Source organism: Grus americana, chromosome 14 (genome assembly GCF_028858705.1).
Source record: "Grus americana isolate bGruAme1 chromosome 14, bGruAme1.mat, whole genome shotgun sequence".
Taxonomy (NCBI): Eukaryota; Metazoa; Chordata; class Aves; order Gruiformes; family Gruidae; genus Grus; species Grus americana.
This window is the reverse complement of record NC_072865.1, coordinates 7,148,078-7,172,991: the sequence shown is the minus strand read 5'-3', so window position 1 is coordinate 7,172,991 and position 24,914 is coordinate 7,148,078. Positions and strand designations below refer to the sequence as shown.

Below are 24,914 nucleotides of genomic sequence, written 5' to 3'. Positions count from 1 at the left end.
ATGGGTGCTTTTGTAGATTTGGTTAAGAGCTATAAAAGCTTCTATTAATAGCACTTTGATAAGTCTGAAGTGCAACCTGTTACTGCAGTCTTGGATTTAACATCAAGAACAGTAAAAACCCCAACAAAAGAAAAAGTATCACAAACAACAAGGACATAGCTTAATGAAAGATTTCCATTGTGTATCTTCACCTCACAGTCATTCCCCATATGAAAAATGTAGAAAGCTTTTTTTCCCCAAAAAAATACCAGTTACCACCACAAGAGGAAGCAGTATGCATTTCCAGTATGCTGGCTATGAGAGTATACTACAGCCATTGCTGTCACACTTCACTCTCCTCCAACTCACCAAGATATTTAAGTCTTCAGGAATAGAATGCAAGCACGTCAATCTGAGAAACATTCGTACAGAGGGAAAGGACAAAGAGCATAACAACTGTGAAGATAAAACAGAAGCCAAAACTCTACTGACATTTAGTACCACCACACTCAACCACTGAGTTTGGCAAGCAAAAGGCAAAAAGTTACTGTTCTGGAACAGGTAATACCTATCCGCCCTTTGGGCAAGGGCAGCTTTGCTCTAGCTTTAAAGCAAGCAAAGATCAAGAGATATACTCCGCATATGCACAGCAATCATATTAATAAATCAAGAATACATGGAAACTGAACCCTGACACAGATAAGCAAACTTAATAAGCAGCTCTTTTATATTACCATGCTCTGAAGGTTTGGTGTAGCCTCAAAACTGCCATCATCATACAGATGTTTAACACCATACATTATAGAAATAATACTGCTTTGTGCAAATCTTACAAGATCTTTGATTTAAGTTACCCAGATTTGCATTTTATTTTCAGTTTCATCTTCTTTCAGAGGCAGTGGACAGCATTCAACATCTTAATACCAGGACAGACAGGTACCTTCTGTACTTCTGACAAAAATGCCACCCATCTACTTCAGGTCTGGTAGAAGCAGGGGATTAAATAAATGCCTAAACTGCAAAAAAATAACTCTATTACATACAGTAGTTTGAACTGTAAAGGATGTGACAGAAGTAATTCTATTTTTTTCAGTTCTACTTCTGCAACATTTGTAATGGGCTCACCCAGCCCTCTAATTAAAGTTATTAAATTCTGCATCCAAAAAGTACTTATTTTCAATTATTTAAATGCAGCCAAACTGATGAACAGAAACTTCAGCTGTAACCAGCTCTACCTAGTAAACCTAGTGATTGAAGGAAGAACCTCTTTCCCTTGGAAAAACTCCAACATACTCTTGACTTGATAAAGCAAATCTAGACCTTTTTTATTTTTTTTTTAAACAATTTGCCAAGACTGGAATGAGAGATAAATAGAAGGCACAACAATTTTGCTTTTTTTTATACAAATACAAACTAAACATGAAAAAAACTTCCTATTTCAATAAAAAATTTCACAAGTTCAGGAAAAGTGTTTTAAGAGTCAAGTTCTAGACATTTAAAACCTATCCCACAATCCAAAATTTTAAAGTGGTAAAACAGTAGTTCAAATTCCTTTCCGTGATCATGTATCAAAAGAAAAAAGTTTCTATGGATACCCATTATTCCACTTTTACAGCGCCACAGAGAGAAAGGTAAATGTCAATTTTTCAAGTGGCAATATCTCCAGACCAGAGGATGTTCATATGACCCTCAAAGCAAAAATCAATAGTTTCATTTTTCTGCCCTTGAAATACTTGCCAAGTACTATGTTTTCCTACAGGCTCTTGAACGCATGCACGTGAAATATTATTCCACTGACTGAAATGCACCCAAATTCAGTAGAAAGGGGGGAGAAAAAAGAAACAGAAAAAATAAAGACATTCCTTTAGGAAAAACCACTGGTACCAAAAAAATCCAGTCCATAAGTTTGAGGTGAACAAAAAAATTCAGTTCTTTTCTTTTTAAAATCCACTTTTCCTAAAACGTTGTTCCACAAAGCTGGAATCTGGGACAAGGACTAGAAAAAAAAAAATCACAAAACCATAACACAAACGAAAAAGGGGCCAAAATAGTATCAAACGTAGCAGTCTATAACAGGCTAGGGCCACATTCCAAGATACCCAAGGCTGAAATTCACAAATCTGCAGGAAAAAGGGTTTGCGCTGCCATGTCAACATCCACGATGCCTTCACTGGCGTTGCCCGATCCCCCTTCCAGCTCCAAATCCTGGCTTCTGGGACATTCCTCCACGTGGAGGCCCTCGAATCCCACCTCCCAGCCCCCCACGAGTGCCTCCAGGTCCACGTGGTCTGTTATCTCTGCGGTCACCCTCCCTGGCAGCTCGCGTTTTCTTCTCCTCCACGTTCAGGCGCACCTCTCCCCTGAACATGATGGGCTGCAACAAAAGGAGAAGAGGTGCTTTCATTAATGACTCACCAGTAACTCTTCAATGTCAAGGAGATTTCTGCAACCTTGTCTCATATCCTCTTCTCCAAAGCAAATTAAAATATTTTATGATTGGTTACTAGAAATTGGCAATAGTCAAACTACGCAGCCAGTCTTGTGCTTTAGGGTGTGAAAGAGCAACACTTGAAAAGCAATTTCAGGCTTAACACTGAGCGTTCTGACAGTGCTTAGAAAAGGAATTGAACCATTAACAGTAACCTATTTTCACTAATATGTGGCAGTTAACAGTGTGCCACTATGCAGTGTCCTGGTGATTTTTCTTATGACATGAAGAATGTCAGATTCTCTCTGCAACCTTGCTATACAGGCCAGTGAAGTCTGTCACTTAGGTCAAGCTCAATTCTTTAGAATTGCAGCAGCAAGCGGTCACCTGTTTGGTAAACCCCACTGAAGCAAAACCAGAGGGGAGCAGGACTGCAACATCACACAAGCCTCACTGCAGACAAAAAGCTGAAGTCTGCAAGAATCCAAGAACTACAGGAGTGAGGACTCTGTTGTTTCAAATTACTCCTGCAGTTGCATAACAAACAAGAAAATGAAAAATATGATCCATCATTGGCACAGGCACAATGCTTTCTCATCTAATGGAAAGAAGAGCCATTCACTTCTACTGAATTAACTATCGAAGTGGAACAGATCTAAGGATGAAGCACATTGCCCTCCTCTAGTCATCAGCTGTACTAGACAAAGAGATCAAAGCATCATGTTACAGCCTTGTTACCAACTCCAGTGTAAACTCCCACATTTCACATCAGGCAGCAGACATCAGGTTTAACTTCATGGGCTAACAGTCTGCCAAAGCCTTTTAAACTCATTTATAGCAAAGCTTATCCTGAAAAAAGTCCTACTGTTTCAGGACATGCGTTTGCTCAAAGCACTGGGCCCATTTGCAAAACAATTCACACAGTGGCTACTACAAACAGAATTTAGTGCTGTTCAAAGCAGGGTAGAAGGGGTGTTAAACTACTTTTATAGGACTTAAGTCTATATAAAAAAAATATTTTTTTTCAGAAAGTCATGCCCATCCATTATAACTCATGCATTTACATGGGCTAGCAGAAAAGATACTTCAAGTGCACCAACTTTGCAAGCTTACTACATGTTAAAAGTCTAACTTGGAAGCCAGCATCCACTCACTTCTCTGGTTCCAGTTACACTGAGTAGCACAGTTGAACAAGTAAACAAAGGCCACAAATCCCTCAGCTGAGTGTGCCTTTGGCATTCCCTGGACATGAAGTCTGGCACTGAGCTCTCAGCTCCCTCTCCCACTGCAAGAGAGCTCATGAGCGAACATTTCTGGTTTGGTTCAGCAAAAACTCAAACATGCAAGTTTAAGTCACTGCCAAAGGTGTTCACATATTGTCTGTGGCTAAGAAATGGCTTAAGGACCCACTGTCACTGTACTACCTGTTCCCACACCAATTCAGGCCAAAGTGAACCACATATACTCAATCTACTTTTAGCACTTGTTTCAAATCACCCATTTTAGCCTTTACCCTAGAGCACATTGGAACTGCTCAGCCCACCACAGTAAGAAAACACTTACAGAAGCAACTCTATCAGCATTCAAGTATTTAATCAGCTCCCTGCAAGAACTTCTAGGGTTGCTGGGCTCCATATGCACTAACTCACAAAGCATTGCCACAAATGTTGCTGGCATCCCACAGCTAAAGGTGCCTAACCACATGAAATATCCCAAACTCAGACCAAATCTCAAGGCTTAAAAATCTGCACACAAGCTACCTTTGAATTTAAGAACAGAAATATGCCGACAATACTGTCTGGTGAAAAACTGGGTTGTAAGCAAGCACACTGTACAGCTGTTATGGTGCATCCAGATTCATTGCCTACCACCTCACTGTACAGCCATGGGGTACACATCCTGCATTAGCAATCACTGCTAACAAGGCTGAGTCTTTCTTAGTAAAAATTCTTTTCCACCTGCACACTAGTACAGCTTCTCCCTTTCAGTCTCTTCAACTACATTCTACTTGTCCAGAGTCAGACTCTACCTTGCCTTCCTGAAAGCTTTTTCCCTGCTTCCTGTGTAGAGCTCAGCAACTTCCCGTTTGAAAAAGGCTCCATAATGAATTCATATTCACCTCAATTGTTACAAGCTACTTCAGTGAGAAAAGATTCAGTCTGTACAAATGCTGCACAAGTCTTGGTAATAGGAGGAAAGACATCCCACCTACTTTAAGATGGTTAAGAAAGGGACCAAGTAGAATCTTTTCTTGTTAGAGTAATCTGAAAAACATTGCGTTATTAACTGACCAAAACCCACTGTCTAGAAGTTTATTTACCCTGCTGCTAAGGATCTTCTGAACTGGTTCAGGATCATCAAACACCACAAACCCAAAATTGGGGAGCTTTCCACCACTGTTGATGCGGAGTTCAACAACATTGCCATAGCCTGCAAGAGAAAAGCCAAGTTCTTGGGTCATACATTAGAATGCTCTGTTTACCACGCTTATGGCCACAACCCCCAAACCCTGAGAGTACAGCAAAGCAACTAACTTACTTTGGAAAAAGTCTTTAAGTTCAGTTTTATCCACATCGTGGGGAAGGTTCCCAACGAACAGCTGATGACTGTCTGGGTATCTCACAATCCGTCTAGTTTCCACATCGCCTTGTTCACCCTCACGAACTTGAACAGAAATGTAAAAAGTCAGTCTCCACAAGAAACAAAAAGTCATGGTCAGAATAGGCACATTATAAAAAGAATCAGAATTCACACTCCATTCATTCATTCATGTATAAAAAAAATAAAAAAAGAGAGGTAAGCATTCTACACAAGCAAGCTTCTGTTTGCTTTGTATCACCAGAAGCCAAACACTTAAGTAGAAACCTAGATACTTCAGTAGAATGCTAGTGAAATTCAGCTGTGAAGCTCACCAGACATTGAGACCAAGATCATCTACAATAACCATATCCACAGAAGTAATTCACTTACTGACAAAATTAATGAGACTTTAAAAGCTTTAATCATCATATTGCTTCCCCAAAACCAAACAGCAGAAAACAGTTTATTCTTTGTAGCTTCTCTTACTTGGTCTAGGACCCCTCTGAGGAGGGATGCTTGTTCGTTGCTCCCTCACTCGCTGATCCCTCTGAGGTCTCTGAGGTGGGGTCTGAGATTCAGGCTTTGCCTCAGGGCGGGGCTGTACAAATTCAAGGAGTTAAGAGGAAAGAATCAGACATAACAGTATGGTTCGGCTTTTAAGAGCTCACTATCAAGTTGTTGATAAAGTAACTTTAAAAATACAGGGAAAAATCATAGTTCTTTCCACCTGTGATTAAAACTCATGTTAGCTTATGCTAAAAGCAAACATGTCACTTGACTAAGCTAGAATTTCAAAGTCGCCCCATTCAGAGTTATATACAGTAAAGCGCCTGCCCAAAGTGCAGTGGCAGTTACACAGATAGATTGTATTACATATACTCATTCATGACAAAACCTCATTCATGAGTAGGGAAAAAAAATTAGAAAAGCTGCCTCTCTTGTTAAGAGGCACATCATTTTAGATGGCAGATACATCCAGCACTTGCATGAACGTTCCCTGGTTTTCCTCTGTGAGGAACAATTCCTTCTCAACCCAAAAGCCAATGAATAACATTTATGAAGTCTATTGTGAAACACTGAATTTGAAAGTCTTATGATCTCAATTCTCAGACTCCAAAGCAAGCAGATTTCACTAGATTTTTCCCCACCTCAGTTTACTGTCAGCAAGTTGAGCACTTATCTTCTCTGGGTACTGGATTCCTACCTGCGAGACCGGTACTTTCACAACATGAGGTGGTATTCCTGATACTGGAACAGCTCCACTGGGAGGAAGGTTCTTACTGGTTACTGATGCCCAGGAAAACGTCTAAAAAAAAAAAAAAAAAAAAGACGATGACTGTAACTGAATTCCAGATATATTTCAGAAAGATAAAAGTATTCCCGATGGTACAGCTAACAGACACAGGATAACAGTAACAAGTTTTAACCTGTCCTTGAAATCCTGGATCCAGCCACTAGCAGTTTACCAACAACTTCCTTGAAATCATTTCCATTCAAAAGACTTAGTATGACGACAATGGACTCTCACTTCCACCCTATTTCTAAATTCTATGTAAAGTTGAAATAGGACACAGCAGTGGCCTAAGACCAAGTATCACATCAAGGTTAACCAAACTATTAGTTTCCTAAGTACTCATTTGTCCACTTTTGCCTCCGTTAACACTGAAGAGTGACGAAAATCCTCAGGTAGAAATAAAGTTGCATTTCACCCCTTTTCCTGATTCAGCACGTTGGTTGCAATCTTTTCAGAATTTCAGCAGCTCTGTTTACAAAAAAAAGATTCTGAACCTCTCACTGCTGCCACAGTTCCCATACCTACCAAACATAAAAGGCCTTACCTTGGCTCCTGGTATTTTAACCAACTAGTTACTAGCTAGAATTTCAACTATCTGTTATTATATAGGAAATAATGGGAAGGAAGCAACCGATCATGAGAAAAGTACTTTGGGCAGGGAAAAAAATTACAAAACATTTAAACACTTTAATTCCAGGTATTTTTCCTCTTGCCAGAGAGGATCATACTCTGTAAAACAACAGGAGTGTCTAACATACTGATGAAACCACATCATCATAGAAAACAGCAATCCACTGTCATTACCCTGGAGTCTTCTTGCACTGCAGGAGCTGGATCAGCAGGAGCTGGAGAAGGACTCTTTTCCACAGTCTCTTCTGGAGCCGACTCCTCTAATACCGGCTCAGATTTTTCTTCCTGCACCTCTGGCTCAGGTTCCTGTTCAGGTTCTGGCTCTGGCTCAGGCTCTGCCTCTGCAGCTGTCTCTTCCAGGTGTTCTTCAATGTCATTGCTATTAGCACCACAAAAACAGCCAGAACAGAGATGGTATCACATTTGATTCTATTACTGGGTAGTAAGGAATGTTACTTGTCCAATACAGAAGTCATGTATATTGCATTTGAGAAGAACAAGGGTAATCTGTCTAAATAAGGCCACATTGCACAGGGATGCAAGTTTTGCATTGCTACACCGTAGAGCAGCAAAAGTACTACATCTATTGAAAATCTAGAGTCTCTGCGTTCAGCCTAAGAGCACTTTGGTTTCAGCTGCCCAATAAACAGAAATCTTTAGACTGCCAAAGGGGAAAAATCATGAGTAGGAATAAATTCATTTGACCTGTTCTACAAGCAGTCTGTATTACACAACATCTGACTTCATCTAATAAGATATTATTACCTGACAGCCTGCTCATAGTAAGCACCAGTATCATCAGGAACAGCCTCAGGTGTCTGCTGTCTTTCCTCAGGTTCCTCCCCTTCCTCCTCTGATTCTAAATGAAGTTAGAAAAGGAAAAAATACACCACATATCTTTAGTACTCAGTTCGAATGCTAGGCACATTCCATAACATGCAGGTGAAATCTCTGCCGAAGAGCACATGGAAAGCACTATCAAGATGTGACATGGAACAGACATTTCCTTATACTTCTGCTATCATTTCCGTTACTCAGTCTGGACCAAGGTCAAACAACATGTTCCAAATACTTCAGAGAAGTAGATTTATAGTCTACAAGTCTGACTGACTGCTAAAATAAGTCTTACAATTCTTTTACTAGAAACAGAATATGCCAGAAAAATAATTATCTGCATGTCGCAGCTCCTTGCTGGAGTGCAAGAATACTACAGGCAAGGGAAAAAAACTAGAAGAACATGAAGCTTAATGCTGATCGGCCTTCTCCAGCAAGGAGATTTCCTCTGGTTTGGGAATGGAGTGTTGATATAGACCCAGAAACAAATACCAGTAGAACCATCCAAAAATTATTCCTACTTACCCTCTGGAGGCTCAGTATCAGAGTCACCAAAAACCTCATCTTGATAGCGGAAGATATCATTGTGGACATAAAACTTGTTTGCAACAGAACCCTAGAAGCAAATCAAAAGGGAGGAACCGATTCAATTACGTCAACTGCAGTAATGTAAAAACTGAAATAAAGAGAAAACAAGCAGCTTGAGCAAGTCACCCTTCCCACGCAGGATTAGTCCAAGCTTGTCTCCTTTAACAAAATGTGTGTTATTCAGGTTAAAAAAAAAAAACATGCACCATACTAGCAAGTCGAGTATGCATTGAACAATGGGAAAAATTCATATTAGTGCTTTTAATTCTAATAGCTCACAACACTGAAAAAAGTAGGAGCGAGAACTTTGTGGTATCTAAAGTATCAATTCTTAGCTCCCAGTGAAATGGAAAAATAAAGTGATCACGCAATCCTTTTTTCACTATCATTTTCAATTATGTAAACTGTTTTGCTCAAAAAAGGTGTCTATTTAAAAAGCCACCTTAAATGCTAAGTCAGGACTTTATACAACAAGAAAGTCTGGAACCCACATCTCTAAACAACAGGAAGCATTTTCCTCTTTCTACTAGTTCTTTTCAGTAAGAGGACCAGTTGCTAAGAGTGCAAGTCAAACATAAAGTAACTTTAAAATGCATTAAAAAATATGCATTGCACATATCCTAACTTTTGGCTACTAGGTATTTACAACTATAATTCTGATATCCAAGGTTAACGTATGACTATACATGTAATTTCCTAAGGACTTTGTAGAACATTACTGCTGAATTTTCTGGCAAACTACCTTCCTAGTCTAACCTTTAAGATTCCAACGCTGAACCAGACAGACCTCATTAATCCTGACATATTAGAAGCACTATAATAACATGAGCACTCAATACAGCATACCTCTGGTGCAAGTACAAATGTTTGCATGAATCTGCGCACGGGCTGCATGTTATTGGAGAGCTCTCCCATCACCTGGACTACAACACCATCATTGAGAGTAGCATGGGCATCCACATGACGAATCTTTGTGTGGCAATCCTTGAAGTTTAATGACAGCACCTTCTTGTGGATATCCTATCAAAGACAGTACATAGGTTACACTGCAGAAGCCATTTCTGCTAAGTCAGCAGCTTTCAAAGAAAGCAGAAACATAAAACACTGTTTTAGAATATATTCCCTAACTCTAGAGAGAAAGCTTGGCAGAGTGCTCTAAGTTTGCTTTGCTAGCAATTTTACATTATGAACTTTAATAAAGGAAGCATATATCTTGCCTAACTATTGCTGTTTACAGTTAGGCAGTTTCCTCTACTTTTTTTAAACACAGAAAGCACTTGGACAAAGCGGGGATGAATCACAGCTGGGTATGTGCCTCTTCTCAACCACAAAGGTGACAAAAAAGAAGGAAAGAACAGTAAGGTGTGGGGTTTTTTTAAGTACTTACAGATTGCCCGTAGACTGCGTCAGCTGGTTTTCCATTGGAATCCAAGCCACCATGGACATAGGAAGAGTTCTTTCCATAAAACCTGTTGGAAAGAAATATTTTAACACTAAGCTTTGTTACGTAAGAACACCAGGCCTCTACATTAGAGTGCATCATGAACAATATACTCAAGCAAGTTTTATGTCTGAATTACTGGAATACAGCCATACAATTACACAATCCTGTTAGCAACTTGGGGGCAGGGGGCTGCCTTTTTCCCTCTGATCAATACAAAGTTCTCCTGTGTGAGCTGCAGCATTCAGATATGTCAGATACCCAAGCACTAACAGCCAAAACCAGAGTCTCATAGCAGATAGATGATCCAATCCCATTCTCCCCTTTCTGTACAAGGTCCCTAAAGCAACATAGTACCCTGAACACCAGGAGGCTGTCCCCTCAAGTTCTAGTTTAAAGCTTAAGCAAGAAGCAATGTACTTTTTTGTTCATCTACAGTAAAGAAAGTACTGCAAGTAAATCTTCCATTTTCTAAGTGAGGGATTACAAGCTAAAATGTCAAACATGATGGGACTGCATTCTGTCAGCAGATAAAAGACTAGAACTGAATTCCATGGCACATTGTAAACTTTCCTCTGAACCAAACGGATGAGGTCAGCTGTCCACCTAAGTGGAGCAACACTCTGAATAAGTGTTCCCGAGATTGGAAGAAGGAAGGTTTCAGAAATTGTTTTCTAGCTACTCAAAGCACAGCAAAACAAAGTGCATCCTCAAAAAAAGAGGTTAGTTCTAGCAACTTAGGATACCTGTCATATCAAACAGGACCAATTTGTTTAGGTAACAGATTGTAGTTTGCTGCACATTTGTAATTTCTGATTTTCCTTTAAGAAAGAGCTGCTAGTGTTACTGAGACATACCAATATACAAACATACACTATTTTCAATGTTTTTTCCTCTAGTCAGGGGGCACTGTATTAAGACAAACTACAAAAATACTTAAGGCAATAACATTTATCCAACTTTTATTTACATTGATTACAACTAGAAGTAGCAAGCAACACACTGTTGATTTACATTTTTTCTTTTTTGCTTAGAATGCATGCATAGCAGCCTTCCAGTAACAACCAGAACACAGATATTCAAATAAATTCCTGTAATCTTTATTATCCATGTTTTAACCTAGCTGATCAAAACTTAGAGAAAACTACACAGAGTTTGCCTTGAGTAAATCAGATTAAGTGTCCAAATTCAGCAAGCCAAGACATGGTAATAAGTTTATTCACCAATTTTAACATACAAATTAAGGCATTCACACAAAAACAGATCATAGAGTGAAGCAGAGCTTTACCTGTGCAAATAGTCAGGTGCTTGGTTCAGCAGAGTATAGTACTGCCTCACGAATTCCCGCCCGACCAGCAGGGGACTTGGCTTCTCCATCACCATTTCTTTGGTCAACTGAAAACTACGGAAAAATCAAAAGCTCCATAAAACACGAGCATTTCACATTGCTGTTCACATACTGATAGCATAAGCCACATAATCACAGTGGAAAGCATGCACCAAAACCCGTTACCTGTTTTATCACAGTCAGCAGTTTAACCGATACATTTTCAGAGTCATCACTCTTTGGTGTTGAGGAGAGGACCACTGGGTACCAAACAAGTGGTGGGAGAGGCTCCATGGGCAAGGGAGATTACCTCATAACGTGCCAGTATTTAATCATCCTACATACCCTCAGTAAAAAGCAGGTGGCAAGCAAGTATGGTTCTTCAAGAGGATTTGCTAATAGCTAAGTCATTTACAGTCGATCCAAGTTCTACTTACCTCACTTGACTTCACAATCAAGAATTAAAAGTCAGATGTTCTAAGGCAAAGCCTGTGCTACTGTATTAACAGCATTTTTAAAAGGTCAGAACAAGTCCAATCTATTTTTATTAGCAGCACAGCACTCCTTGCTTGTGAGTGACAAGCGCCGTAGATGAACATTGGCTTGTATTAAAATTACTACACTACAAACAAATGCATGCTGCTCTTCCCTTGCTTCCACCAAACTCAGCAAGTCACCTCTCCCTTAAATCCAGAAGGCCAAATGAACAGCACCATCTATACCTAGGCCCAGGGACAAACTGATCTAGGTACCTTCTACATAAATTTCCATGGATATGCACGTTACAAAAAGAAAATCTCTGCAGGTAGATTACACAATATGTATATATCTTCAGTCCAGGTCAGTCAAAACCAAAGCACATTCTTGTGTTTCTTTGCTTTCAAATACTCATATACACTGTTCAAACTCATACAAAATAGATTCAAACTAGTAAGGAAAAACACTGATACCAGAGCATACTCTTGCAACCTAATACAGAAACAAAAGTAGACTTTCTGCTTCATACTCAATTATACCAACAGGTAGCAGAATGGGCACTTAGTGGACAGTTTTGCTGTTGATGTATCACAGACTATACACGATAGCTAGTTTTCCTGCAACAATTCAGGCCCTGTGGTACTGACAGTAAAGAGCTAGCGAAAGTCCCATCTGCAGCAAGTCAAGCAGATGTTATCCAAAAGGGTATTAAAAGACCACACGCAGCAACTGAAAGAACTTTCTCCCCATTACTACACACAATCTCTTCCCCTACACAACCTTGTCCAAACACGTGATATGCAAATTTAATATGCACATACTCCAGGTGTCATGCAAATCAAAACCAATACACAACTAACTTGAGCCCTCTAAAGAGCAATTCAGGAGTAATCATTTACTTATCCACTTTTATTTAAGACTGCCGAACTATAAATAGCTCCAAGAAGTGGCAGCATCAATTAAAAAAAAGGAAGTTCAACTAAGTAGTCCTTTAGCAGAGACTAATCCAGACAGGAGTCTGCAAAGTTCATGCCTAGGCAGCTATGTTAGGACAAGCTTTCTCTTGTCACCATCCCCAGGATACAGGATGCTGTTATGTAAACAGAGCTGCCCACAACTATCATCTGAACAAGGCCAGGGGGAGAAGGAAAAAAAAACCACACCAAAAAACCAAAACAGACTGCCTCTCCCATACAGTTGTACTAAAACTTCTTCCAGTTCACCCAAGGATCTTGTTTGACACTTTCATTACATTTGTTGAATTTCAGAGTAGTAGTCCTATAAATGCTAAGAAATGACAACAGACTAGAGCTTCAAAAGACAAAGGTGACCTACCAGGTTAGTGTTATTTCAGTGACAATTTAAAATGCACACCATATACAGGACTGCAAAGGAAGTTACAACCACACTGCTGGATGTACCAGGAATGAAAAACAGAAGCTTCAAAACACAAAGAGAACATACAAAAAAAAAGATAACATGGAAGCTGGTATTTTGGATAAATCAACCTGGCAAATTCTTTGTATCTCAAACTGTGGTCTAACACCCAACATACTATAATCAAAAGACAAGCAATGTTTAACCACACCAGCAGAACATACAGATAATATATTTGAGGATGTGATCACACCCACTCCCAGCAATGGTCAGCACGCACTGCATCCAGCTTAGTTGGAGATACAGTACACTGATTCCTACCCTGGGAGGTATGCAGTTTAAGGTTCAAAACAGAAGATAGCTAGAATGCTAATAATGACAACAAAAATTGCTATAAGTTTTGCAAACATTGATGTGTTTTCCTCTGATTTTACCACAACATCCCCCACACACACACACTTTTAACTTTGTAAGTTTAAAAATAACATAAATACAAAGTCTACTCATTCTATTTTTTAAATGCACTTTTTGTAAGTTTAAATACAGAGGAGAAAGATCTGACAGGCTCTAGAGGATGCATACATGAGTGCCTGCTCTTTCAGTAGGAAGTGTGTTTATCACCACCATACAAGGAAATGTTACTTACATGGTAACATGCAGAAAGGATAAGACCAAACATGACCTAGAACTCAAAAGGCTTTTTAATACATTCAGAAGCTTTCTGTTGTTAGAGGATATTTTCAAGAGCTAACCGTGCAGAAAGAAAGCAATGCTCCATGGCAGGAAGCGCTCAGATTCTACAGACCACTTTCATTTTAGGAAGTTCCCAGTATCTGTGGTTTTGAAGAAGCCTTCAAATTGTAAGCATAACGTATTACAGATACAGATGTACAAGACCAAGCACAGTCTTAAGAGATAAAAACCTCAAAGACATGCACTTGTTTGCCTCCTAGTACATATGAAATTAGATTGCCACAAAACATTATCAGATGATAAGAAAAAACATCACAGGTAAAAGTAAGCCTAAATTGTGGGTACCTCTGCCGATTTCCTCATTTAACTTTGTTTCCTGTCAAGCACTTGTGAAGCTCTATCATTACAAGGGGCAGGACAACCCTAAAGCAGTGGGAGTAGAAACGGTTGACAGACAAGACCTGCACTTAACTGACAATGCAAGACTTAATTGCTCCACAACAGTTAAAAAACTTGCCTCTGTGCTGTGATTTTACAGTTAGAAAGCCATTCCTACCATATCCCCCAAGATCACCCTGGAGCATGACAACAGCTCTATACAAAAGATCATACACATGATGCTTGTTCATTCCCTTCTATTTTATTTGAAGAGGGGGAGGGGAAGGTGAAGGGGGTGCATTTAATTTCTTTGTAAAGACTAATTTCCCCTGGAATCCAAGCTTATTCCTATAGATGTCAACAGAATTGAATAAAAGGCCTGCCTATTAAGTGCTGAATCAAGCTCTTTTGAGAATTATTTTCAATTGTTTCAAGAATATTAGTGTACAAAACTTGACCTCCTCAAAGTAAACTTTTTACCTGTAGCACTCAAATCTCAATAGCTCATGCACCAAAAGCTCTTTCAGATTGCTCTTCTTCAGTGAAAGTACTCACCTGTATTAATCCACTAGCACATCTCCAATGCTGTTCTGAGCTATCCCAGTGCTGTGCTGAAGACATACTGAAAGTGGCTTGTGCTGATTAGGTCTGTCATATCTACATGCTAAAAATCAAAGGACCTCCCTACTGCTAAGGGTGAAAAAATAATCTCAGAACTAACTCTTAACATGGAAAGAGGAATAGCAGAGTGCCCAGTTCTCATTAAGCAGATCTGAAAAGAAATGGGAAAAACCTTTACATGACCTAATCAGAGGATGACAACAATCTGGTTTTACTCCTGCTGCACCTGCTGCTACACTACCAGTTGCCATCTGGTTCTCTTCTCCAGCCAGCACAACCTGAATGATAGAAGTCAAGCATCTCCGGAGAGACTATTTGCGTCCTACCGCTCATGAGCGATTCATTACTCCACTACTCCTTGACCTAAGAATAACTGCAAATATTTTATACTGCATTTCTACTGTACAAAGCATAATAGTACCAAATGCTTGAGCTGTCACTATGTTACTCCTGATAGAAGCTTATCCACACATTTGTGTGTCAACTGAGATAATGATGAAAGGGTGAAAACTGACAGGAAAAGCTGAAAATTATTTAAGATTAATTCATAAACATGCATTCATATTACCCCATATACGTAAAACAAATTGAATAATTCAAATTATAACAAATATACTAGAACAATTTGGTAACATAATCGAGCCATTTCCTTAAGCCAAGAAACTTACAGGAAGGCAAATACCTCCTTTATAGTGGTTATCACCTGGCTGGTGGAAAATTCCACCATCTGTTACAAAGTTCCTACTTGGCAGAAAATCAATGCCAGGCACTGAATTTCTAAAGTATGGTTATGTAAATTGGACCCATTTATGTAAATTCTGTATTAGCAAATTTAGATTTAGGTCCACAAAACATATTAATAGTCAGAAAAATAGACTCAAAGAACCCCTAACAGCTAGCATTGGTTAGTATTTTCTCACCAAATTGCTACACAGTGAAAGTGAACTAACCATCGCTGTCAACTCAATTTCTTTTATTTTTAAATCAGACAAGGAGTTTAGTTTCTATCTTGTTTCTACTAGACTTCCTACACACAACAAAAATCTCACTAATGTACATCATACAGTGTTGAGGCTCTCAGGACAACTAGTGACTGCAGAATCCACTTAGCCTGTAAGAAATCAGAGGACCAGACTCCAATGAAATAAAACTTGCAAGTCAAAAAATCCCAAACTTCACTTCCTGAAATGCGTGGCAATTTTAAACATCTTGTGTCATGAAAAGTGTAAGCATTGACAGAAAGACAAGTTAAAATTTACATTGAAGTATATTCTAAACAGGCCACGGTTTGGTTTTAACTTTATCCTTGTGCCTTTGTTCTCTGCCATCTTCATTTCCATATTTTTAACTTGCATCTCAATACAAGAAACAGACTCAAAAAATCCAAAGTTACTACAATGCATTATAGTTCTGCTTGATTGGAATATTACACAGCAGATACATGGAACAACCTTATAGCAGTTAACACTTTTGGCTATTTGTGTGCTATAAGGTGACTCATTTGATACTACATTCCTGCCTATCTCTACAAATTGGTAGTTTACAGAGTACCAGCACAGTCATGTTGCCCCCTCCATCCTGCTCATTACAGGTTTAACTAAGATATTCTCATAGAGCTGTTACACTGTTTCCAATAACCTAATCAGCTTCTATGAAATACAGATCTTTCATTCTACTTCAACTATACAAAAGCAACTGACAGTACAATTGATATGTTCCCCAGATGAAGATATTTTTCCCCTCTAAACCAGAATATGAAACTTTTCATGCAACTCTACTCCCTCATTTTAATATCAATTAATTCTTTAACACAAAAAGGCTTTTTGAAAACTTAAATACCTTAAGAAGTTCACATGGAAAAAGGTGTCCATACCAAAATACATCACAAAGCTGGCAAACAGCAATTTTGCTGGGCATTAAAGGTCTGGTCAATAGTTAATAGGATTGTGTAATTAAGTGTCATTTGGGATTTCTCCAAGTTGCTTAGCAACAGGTGAGCATGTTCAAAGCCACAAACCATTTATTTATACAGAGTAACCAACACTAGAAGCGGTTACTACTGCTACTTTGGATAAGGAAAAAATAGCCATTACAAATAAAATCATGAAGAAAACTCCTTAGATCATGCCTGTGGGAGGTATATTAAGTTAAACAACAAAAGCAAGACACTTCCAGTTAATTCCAACTCTCCATACATTTTACACAACTAGCATCTGCTAGTGCTGCTGACTAAGCAAAAAAAGAGAAGCTGGTACCTGTGTGAACTATGATAGAAAAATATTACAGAGTAAACAATGAAACACAACCTAAACTCACATCAATAGGCAAATTCCAACTGGGGATTTATATCATTACACCAGCTTGCTCTAAGGTAGGAAGAGTAACGTAAACCTTTTCAAGGAAATGCATATTTAAAACACTACAAGATACCAGATACACTAGGATGTAAGATACCCTTATTTTAATACAGCCTTAACTGAGGGGGGAAAAAGAGAGACTCAGTTCTTGACCCCAAATTATGAAGCACCTCAAATAAGTGGGCAACCAAAGTCTCAAAATACAAATCTCCTTTAAAAAAAACAGGTGTCATTACTTGCCTCCCACTGCATGCAGAAGTAGGCAATATCACAGGGAACAGTGTCACAGCAATAGAGGTTGTATTTTATCAGAAGCCATTACAGACAGTTGCCTGCCTGCAACCAGTTCAACTCTTCTCTATTTTGACAGATTCAGAGGGAAAGTATTCTGTTCAAAATAAGTTATTTTAAAGGTAGCACTATTTCCACAGGAGGCAAGCCACTTGGAAGACAGCCTGAAAGCTGAGTGATGGGGTAACTTATCCAATGAATAATGAAATATTTGAAGATAAAATTGGAACAAGTTGTGAAATTACCAGCATTCACCATTAAGATAGCCCGTAAGATACACATATTCACTAGAACTTCCAGAAGCAGGCACACGCCAACCGCGATCAGAGCGGTGTGAAGTGCTAGATATATCACCCAGACAGAGGAGCCTTTATTAATAAGGATCTGGATGCTCAAACTTAAAACTGCCATGTGTCCATTCACTGCAGTGACTAGTATCTACTGTATGACAACCATGCAACCTATGAAGGCAGGCAGTGCCCAAGTTCATAGAGTACTTGAGGTGTTACAAGGAGCTGGATCCTAAAAAACTGGAACACTGCATCCCTGGGCAAACAGTTTTCTCTGTGCTTAATTATCCTGATGCTGCAGAAAGGCAGAGCAATACCCGAACCCCTTTCTGAAGCTCTTTGAGGCATACTGATGAGGGACACTATAGAAAAGCTAGATATTACACCAATATATGGATAAGAAAAATCAAATTAGAACTATTTTCCGATCAAAGTATCCAAGCAAGCAATCCAAATCCAAGCACAAGAACAACATTTTCATTACAAGATTAAAAAATAATTCAGAATTACATTCAACACTGCCCATGCTAGTACTGAAAAGCCCCTCTGCTTGCCAGTGGCAGATGGGAAGCCTTACTCAGCAGCAACACACAGCCCTTTAAGCACCATAAGAATACAAATAAACAAGCCACGAATTGCTGCAGAAGAGCTGTCATTCTAGAAGTTGGCCCGTGCTTTTGCTAACAAACCTGTATCATCTACACATTGATGGATATGATAAGTCTGCCAGATTGTAGAGAAAATTCAGTGCTTCTTGTACTGTTCAGCTCTGCCAAGCAAGGGACATAAAGATTTCTACTGCTGTTATTCAGAATCTAAGAGAACAGTGACCATTTCAGAGAAATGTAATTTCTAGAGCATTAAGCTCAAAAGCAGAGAAAAAGAATACAAAGATGACTACCTCACACATAAGTTAAGCTTGTCGAGACCAGCATCTATACCTGTACAATAAAGAATGTTCGTTTGGGGAAGGAGAAAGATACTAGATACTATTCCTGCAGTAAGGAGCATGAACATCCACCTACTATCCAAAGACACAGAGCAAATTAGGTACTGTTTAAAAGGGGAGGAAAAAAATAATCTGAACTAGAAAAATCTTAAAAATTTGGTATTAAAGGTAAGTGATATCACAAGAGTTTTTCACCAAGTTGTTTTTTGTGGATTCGCCCCTCAAAGCACTTTGTCTTCCCTGAGTGGCAGGCCTATTTTGGTATGGGTTTGGGGTTGGTTTTGTTTTTTGTTTGGTTGGTGTTTGGGTTTTTTTGTTTCTTCCTTTTTAAAGCTGTCTGAACTGGCTTCCAATTTTCTACTTTGTATCATGCAATCATCACTTCTATTCAGCAACACAAAAAAACTAGTGATACAAAGAGAAGGAGGATAGCATTTCTGCAGAAGCAGCATAAGCATTTGAGTCCTTGCTTAGAATTAACAGCAAGAAACAGGACTCACTGTAAGTTAATGTTTGTAACAGCTGCCCTATGCCCATGACCCAGCAAGGGTCATCTTTCAGAAGCCAAATATCTGGAGTTCTCCTTTAAACTGCAGCTAAGGTGTTTAGCATTACTTTTTGGAAAGTTCTACTTTATCATGTTGCAGGAGAAGAATGCTCAAACTTAGAAGACAGATCTAAGTTATTTCTTATGTTGCAAACAGAGGAGCACACTGAGTTTCACATGCAGTTTATTACTTACTTTTGTTGTGATAATGTAAACTATAGATTTACGATAGGGGAAGTGAAATTCTTGTCTTCCGTTCTCAAATGTCTCAAATATGGCTTTGCATCTCTCAACAAGTCACCAGAAGTTTCCTACTTATTACGCAAAGGAGATACGGAGTAGGCAAGGTGGAAGCTCTAGAACTACAGAAACAAATTTAAGTTCCTATTACTTAAGCTTTGATGCTTCATTTTTTTTTTTATTTTAGGCAATAAATTAGACAGTTTAATCTCTGGTACTTCTAGATGCCCAAAAGGCAAGCAGAGCACCCTGGACTGATAGCTACTTCATTAAATTCCTCCTGTGGCAGGACTCTGCTATAAGCAGACTTACACACACTGTCTCAGAAGTAAAACCTGAAGCTCAATCATTATTTGGGGACTTTCCATGAGACAACTTCACCTGCAATAGGTCTTAGCATGTAGGTCAGTCAGTATTTTTAAAGCATATATAGACAATTTGATCATCCTCTGATAACAGCTGCCCTCAAGAGAGTCACAATAGTCTGTACATGCACTAATACCTTTGAATTCCTTTGTGTATTTCCAGAAATACAGTTCTCAATTGCTGAGAAGCTGTAACTAGGTATGATAGGTAAACAGCTCCAAAATGAATGGAACATGCCTTATCCTCTCTCCTTTTTATACTAGAACAGTTCTGGGAGCTGCTCATATCCTGTTTCAGTTTGACAGAGAAGAGCTGGAAATAATCTTGCCACTGAAAAAGAGTTAAGGCTGCTGTAGATGGACCTGCTGTAACATTAAGCTAAGATGATTTGCCCTGAGCCTAATAACATTTCATATCATCACAAAGAGATAGCCATGTTGCATTTAGCTTTAGAGAAAAAACCTGACCCTTGCGAATTGACTGAAGTTCAAAATTAACTGCTCTTGAAAATCTGAGTTCTCTCAAAATTCAAAGTCTTGAGAATTCACAGAAATATTCCTACACTTTTTTTAATAATCCTAAAACAGATTCTCCTAAAGAGGCGCTCTCCTACATCTGGGTGAAGGACCTGCTCATTTCTAACTGGACTTATTCCAACCTCATTTACCCTACAATTAGAAATAATGTTTTTCTGAAAATTACATTTTAACCATGCAAATTTCATCCTAAAGGGTAGCAGGATAGTGCTACTCTGAATGGTTTGTTTATCCTTTTTTAAATGAAAAATAACAGTCAGCTTTATGCCTATACTGCTCTCAAGACTGCTTAACAATCAAGTAGCTACTTAGACCCTACGATTTTGCCATTAGAACAGGTTTTGGTTTGACATTGAAGAGGTGCTCCAACAACTCGATGAAGTTGGCAGCAGGTCCAGTCTTCTCTTAGGTCTGCAATTTTTCTGTTTGGTTCCACTGCAGCTTCTTAAAGTAAAAAGCAAAAGTTACTCATAAGCAGTCAGAAGAGGCAGATTAGAATACCTAGCTATATAGGCATTACTGTGGAATTCGAGGTCACTCCCACTTGGATTAAAATCACCAGGATTAAGATTTAACAAAATATTTTCTGCATGCCAAGCAACAGATACCTGTGAAGAGAGTCAACTCTTTCACTTCTACCCATTTTAGCCACAGAAGACTCTTAACCTTCATATATAGACTGGATACTAGCACTTCAGACTAATCCATCATGGCATTGTTACATTGTTAGACACTTAAAAACAAAACAAAAATTCAGCCTAACAGTGGTTGTGACACAAGAAAACATTACAGGGCATGCAGAAGAAAATTAAAGATGGCCACCAGCATCTGAGAATACAGTATTTCACATTTGCCTCAGCAAGGAACCAGGTTTGTAACAGATTATTTGTACGTAACTGACAGCTCACAATCTTCTAGCTCTAAAAGCAGTATTCCACCAGCTATGTCTTTCTGGAAGAGGTCTAGACTTAATATACCTAAACTAGGACCTCAGACTAGTGTAGTATTCACTGCCTGCAAAGTTTTAGAGATTCTTTTAGAGTAGCTGAATATCAGACTTTTAAAATGTTTATTTTTTTAATTACTCAATGAGATAGCTGAAGATTAACAAGTCTACTAGCAATTTACTTCAACTCTGGCAATTTTATATAGGCACCCATAAAAGAGTATCTAGCCTTTTAGACAAAACTATCACTTTTACCTTTGGTTTCAAGCATAGCAGACTACAGCTGGCACAAGTAGCACCACCCTGCTTGAGTCCTGCTCTACACTGATTTCCTCTTTGATTCTTCATTCATCATGTCACTCACTTATACAAAAAGGCACAGGTTTTAATATTAAAAACTAGAATAATTAATTCAAATGTTTGCTAATTCAAACAGGCCATTTATGCTAATCTTATGAGTACTACTACTGTTATTAATAGAAATATCAATATGTACTTGTAGTAACACCATCTTTACTTATTTTACTTTCATTAAAAAGTGTTCCTCTGTCTGTTCACCTTACAATCTGCAAGGTGAAGAAGAAAACACTAGCTTTATGAACCAACAAAGAGTTTGCTGTTTCATGACGTGCATAAAGATTTCACGTTTAAATTAATATGTTCAAACAGAGTATCGTGAGTTATGTCAAACTCTATTGACGCTATTGTGCTAGCAGCAAAATGAACAGCAGATGAGTGGTCTTACAATCAGTATGTTTTTGTTGTTTCTTAGACTGCAAGTGAAAAGAATCCCTATAGAAGAGCCTGATGTTTACATTTGACCCACATACACAAAAGAAATCTTGTCCACCAGGTCTTCTACCTTAACTTTACCTATGTTTTCTAGCCTTCAACTTAGGGAGCTCACACTAAGAAGCAGCAAGCAAAAAAGATAGTTGCCTAATTCACACAAGTCAGGAACTGGAGATCACTACTCAGCATCTAGTTTTAAAAGAAGATTTACACTTAAAAATAAGATGCATGTTTGCAAAGGTTCCAATGTTGACATGGTTCTTTTTCTAACAGATTTCATACAATTACACTTTCTAGCATGTTTTAACACTGCCTTTCAGGCAAACTAGTCTCTGAAACATGTGACACTATCAAAAAAGTTGGGAGATCATCATAAAGATGCTCTGTGACTATTAGGATATAAGACCGTAAGCATGTAAATACTTACAGCTAGGCCTTAACTTAGCTATATTTCCTTTCATTAAACTTTTTTTTTTTTAAAAAGCTAGACTCACAACATTAAGTATACCAACTGAAACACCCCAGAAAAAGGTAAATTCAGCTCACAGGATGTGAATATGCTACCACCAGCATCACAGAAGTATCACAGAACTATCTTTTTAGCAAAATCATTAAGCTTATTCTTTACAGAAAGGAATAAGTGAAAGCTTGGTCAAAGGGCAGATTTCAGAAAAGGTTTTTTAATGTAGTTTTTTTTTGTCTGTCAACTTCTGCACTCCCTTCTCTTTACTACATCAACCTAAAAAGTCTTGTTAGCTAAAAACAACCCAACACACACCCTCCCCCATTTGATTTATGGCACCTGGAAGCATTAGTCTTCAGAGCCTGACAGCAGTGTCCACAATTCCTAACGCTGTCACTCCTAGCTGTGACAGCACAAGCTAGACAAAAATAGCATACACTGGAAACATGGCGGCTTGCTGCAAATGCTGTTTGCAACCAATTGTGAAAACAAAAAATATCTTTTTTTTTGTAAAAAATACTATATGCATGCAACCCTTAACATAAAAGGTAACCAGGTAAGCCCATGAAGAATTAATAACACCTTCGATCATCCAGATTAAGACAAAAAGATGTATGGAAGCTTTTTCTCTGGTTTCCCTCCAGCAAGTATATCTGGGCCTTACAAGAGGCTGGAAAGTCTTCATACAAGCACTACTTCGCGTTTAAATCTTGGTTTAATCTCGGATCCAGCCAAGGTCATGCAGTAAGTCAGGGTAAGATACATGCTCTCCTTCTGTTTAAATTATGACTCCCTTCATCTATAAAGTTAGGGTAAGGGAGACACCTATGATCTGATGTACCGGTACAGACGACCTCACGATGTAAGCACCCACCCAGTATTGTATTACTCCCTCCATCTACAGCTACAACTATTGAAAGGGGCTATCTCAGCTACGTGCCAGGCTTTGGGCCGCCTCATACTGAACCCCCGCCCCCCTTAAAAAAAACACAACCAAAAATCCCACCAAAACACACACAAAAACCCCCCACAAAAAAAAACCCCAAAAAATCTGAGGATGAAACAACACCAGAGCCTGAAAAGCCGAAAACAAAGCTCGCAGTTCCACATCTCGACTCGCACAATGAAGGCCCGCGAACAGCCGACACCCCCCCCCCCCCCCGCAAATAACGCTGCCTTCTAAGTGACTCCCGCCTCGGAAGTCGCCGAGGGTGCCGCGGGACCAGAAGGTTCCTCCCGCCTGAGGCCCCGCTCCAGAACCCCACAGGGGGCTGCGAAAGCCCGGCCACAGGCTCGGACGGGAGGGCGCTCGCCACAAAGCGCCGCCGGGACCGGGCAGGCCTCGCGCGCGGGACTGGGGCAGCGGGAGCCGCCTCGGCGTCGGGAACACAGGGGAAGCACCGGTGCCTTCCCCCCCCCCACCCCCCCGACAGACCGCGGCCTACCAGTTTGGGGGGGGGGAGAAGAGAGGGCGCCTCAGGCTAGGCCCGGTGCCTACGGCCCGCAGCCGTCCCCAGGAGGACACAGCCCTACCGGTAGCTCCCGTCGTGTCCCCCCTCCCCCTCCCTTGCGGCCGCACTCCCTCCTCCTCACCTGCGGGCGGAGCGGGACGGGAGCGGGAGGCGTCGCTTCACCACAGGCCTGCCCGGCGGACGAGAAGCACCTCACGCAACGGCGTGCTCTGCCGCCGGCTAGATATATATCCCGCGCGCAGCCTACCCCAGCGGTAGGTGGCTCAACCAATCAGAGAACAGCAGTCCCTTCACTCGGATACTAATTGGCCCACGGCGGGAAAACAGGCGGGCAAATGGCTGAGAGGCAGCTCAGTCTACCAACCATGCGGCCTGGCTCCGCGGGGCAGCGAGCACGATCGACACCAAAGAAAAACCAATGGACGGCAGCGCTCCCCTTGTCGGGGTGGGACGAGGCCTGATGGATTTCTCCTTTAGCCAATAGAACGACGATACCCGCGAAGGGCGGGACAGACCTGACGCCATAGTATGGTTGAGCCGCACAGCAGCGCCCTTGAGAAGGTGCTGGTAAACCCCGTTATAGATCAGGGCGGGCCCCTCAGTGCGGCGCAGAGCGCGGCGGCCAATGGGAAAGCGCAGCGGGCCCTGACGGACAGGCCACCCCTCCGGCGTTCTTAAGGGGGACAGGCAGCCCGCCACGAGGGGGCGGCGTTTTGCGCCCAGCATCACCCCCTGCTGGAGGGAAGAGGACGGCGCCCAACATGGCGGCGGCCAGGGCTGGCGGGCAGTGGTGCTGCGGGCCGAGGTCCCGCTGCTGCCTCCCCCAGCACGGGGGCAGCCAATCCCCGGCCCCCTACGGGGGAGGGCCACAGACCCATGACAGCGAACAGGCCGTGGGCACCTCCTCCAGCCTGCCACAGTCTCGTCTACGCCACAGGCGCTCACCTGCCGGAGCAGAAATGGTCCCGGCAGAAATGACCCGCTCACCTGAGAGAAACCACCAGTGGGGGTGGATAAA

At 40.4% G+C, this 24,914-nt stretch overlaps 1 protein-coding gene across 2 annotated transcripts; it reads right to left on the bottom strand.

Annotated features, from left to right (window-relative positions):
* Nucleotides 1-1,279: 1,279 nt before the first annotated feature.
* G3BP1 (G3BP stress granule assembly factor 1) lies at nucleotides 1,280-24,168 on the bottom strand. Of its 2 annotated transcripts, none has more exons than XM_054841648.1 (12): nucleotides 24,018-24,168; nucleotides 11,063-11,176; nucleotides 9,721-9,802; nucleotides 9,180-9,353; nucleotides 8,271-8,361; nucleotides 7,677-7,770; nucleotides 7,086-7,290; nucleotides 6,192-6,293; nucleotides 5,474-5,585; nucleotides 4,946-5,071; nucleotides 4,728-4,858; nucleotides 1,280-2,353 (listed from the first exon to the last, which is right to left on the bottom strand). In XM_054841648.1, the coding sequence occupies exons 2-12, from the start codon at nucleotides 11,155-11,157 to the stop codon at nucleotides 2,147-2,149; spliced, it is 1,419 nt and encodes a 472-aa protein (XP_054697623.1). In that variant the 5' UTR covers nucleotides 11,158-11,176; nucleotides 24,018-24,168; the 3' UTR covers nucleotides 1,280-2,146. The 2 variants fall into 2 exon arrangements, with proteins under 2 accessions (XP_054697623.1, XP_054697624.1); XM_054841649.1 differs by having other exon boundaries at nucleotides 4,728-4,837.
* Between the last annotated feature and the right edge of the window lie 746 nt (nucleotides 24,169-24,914).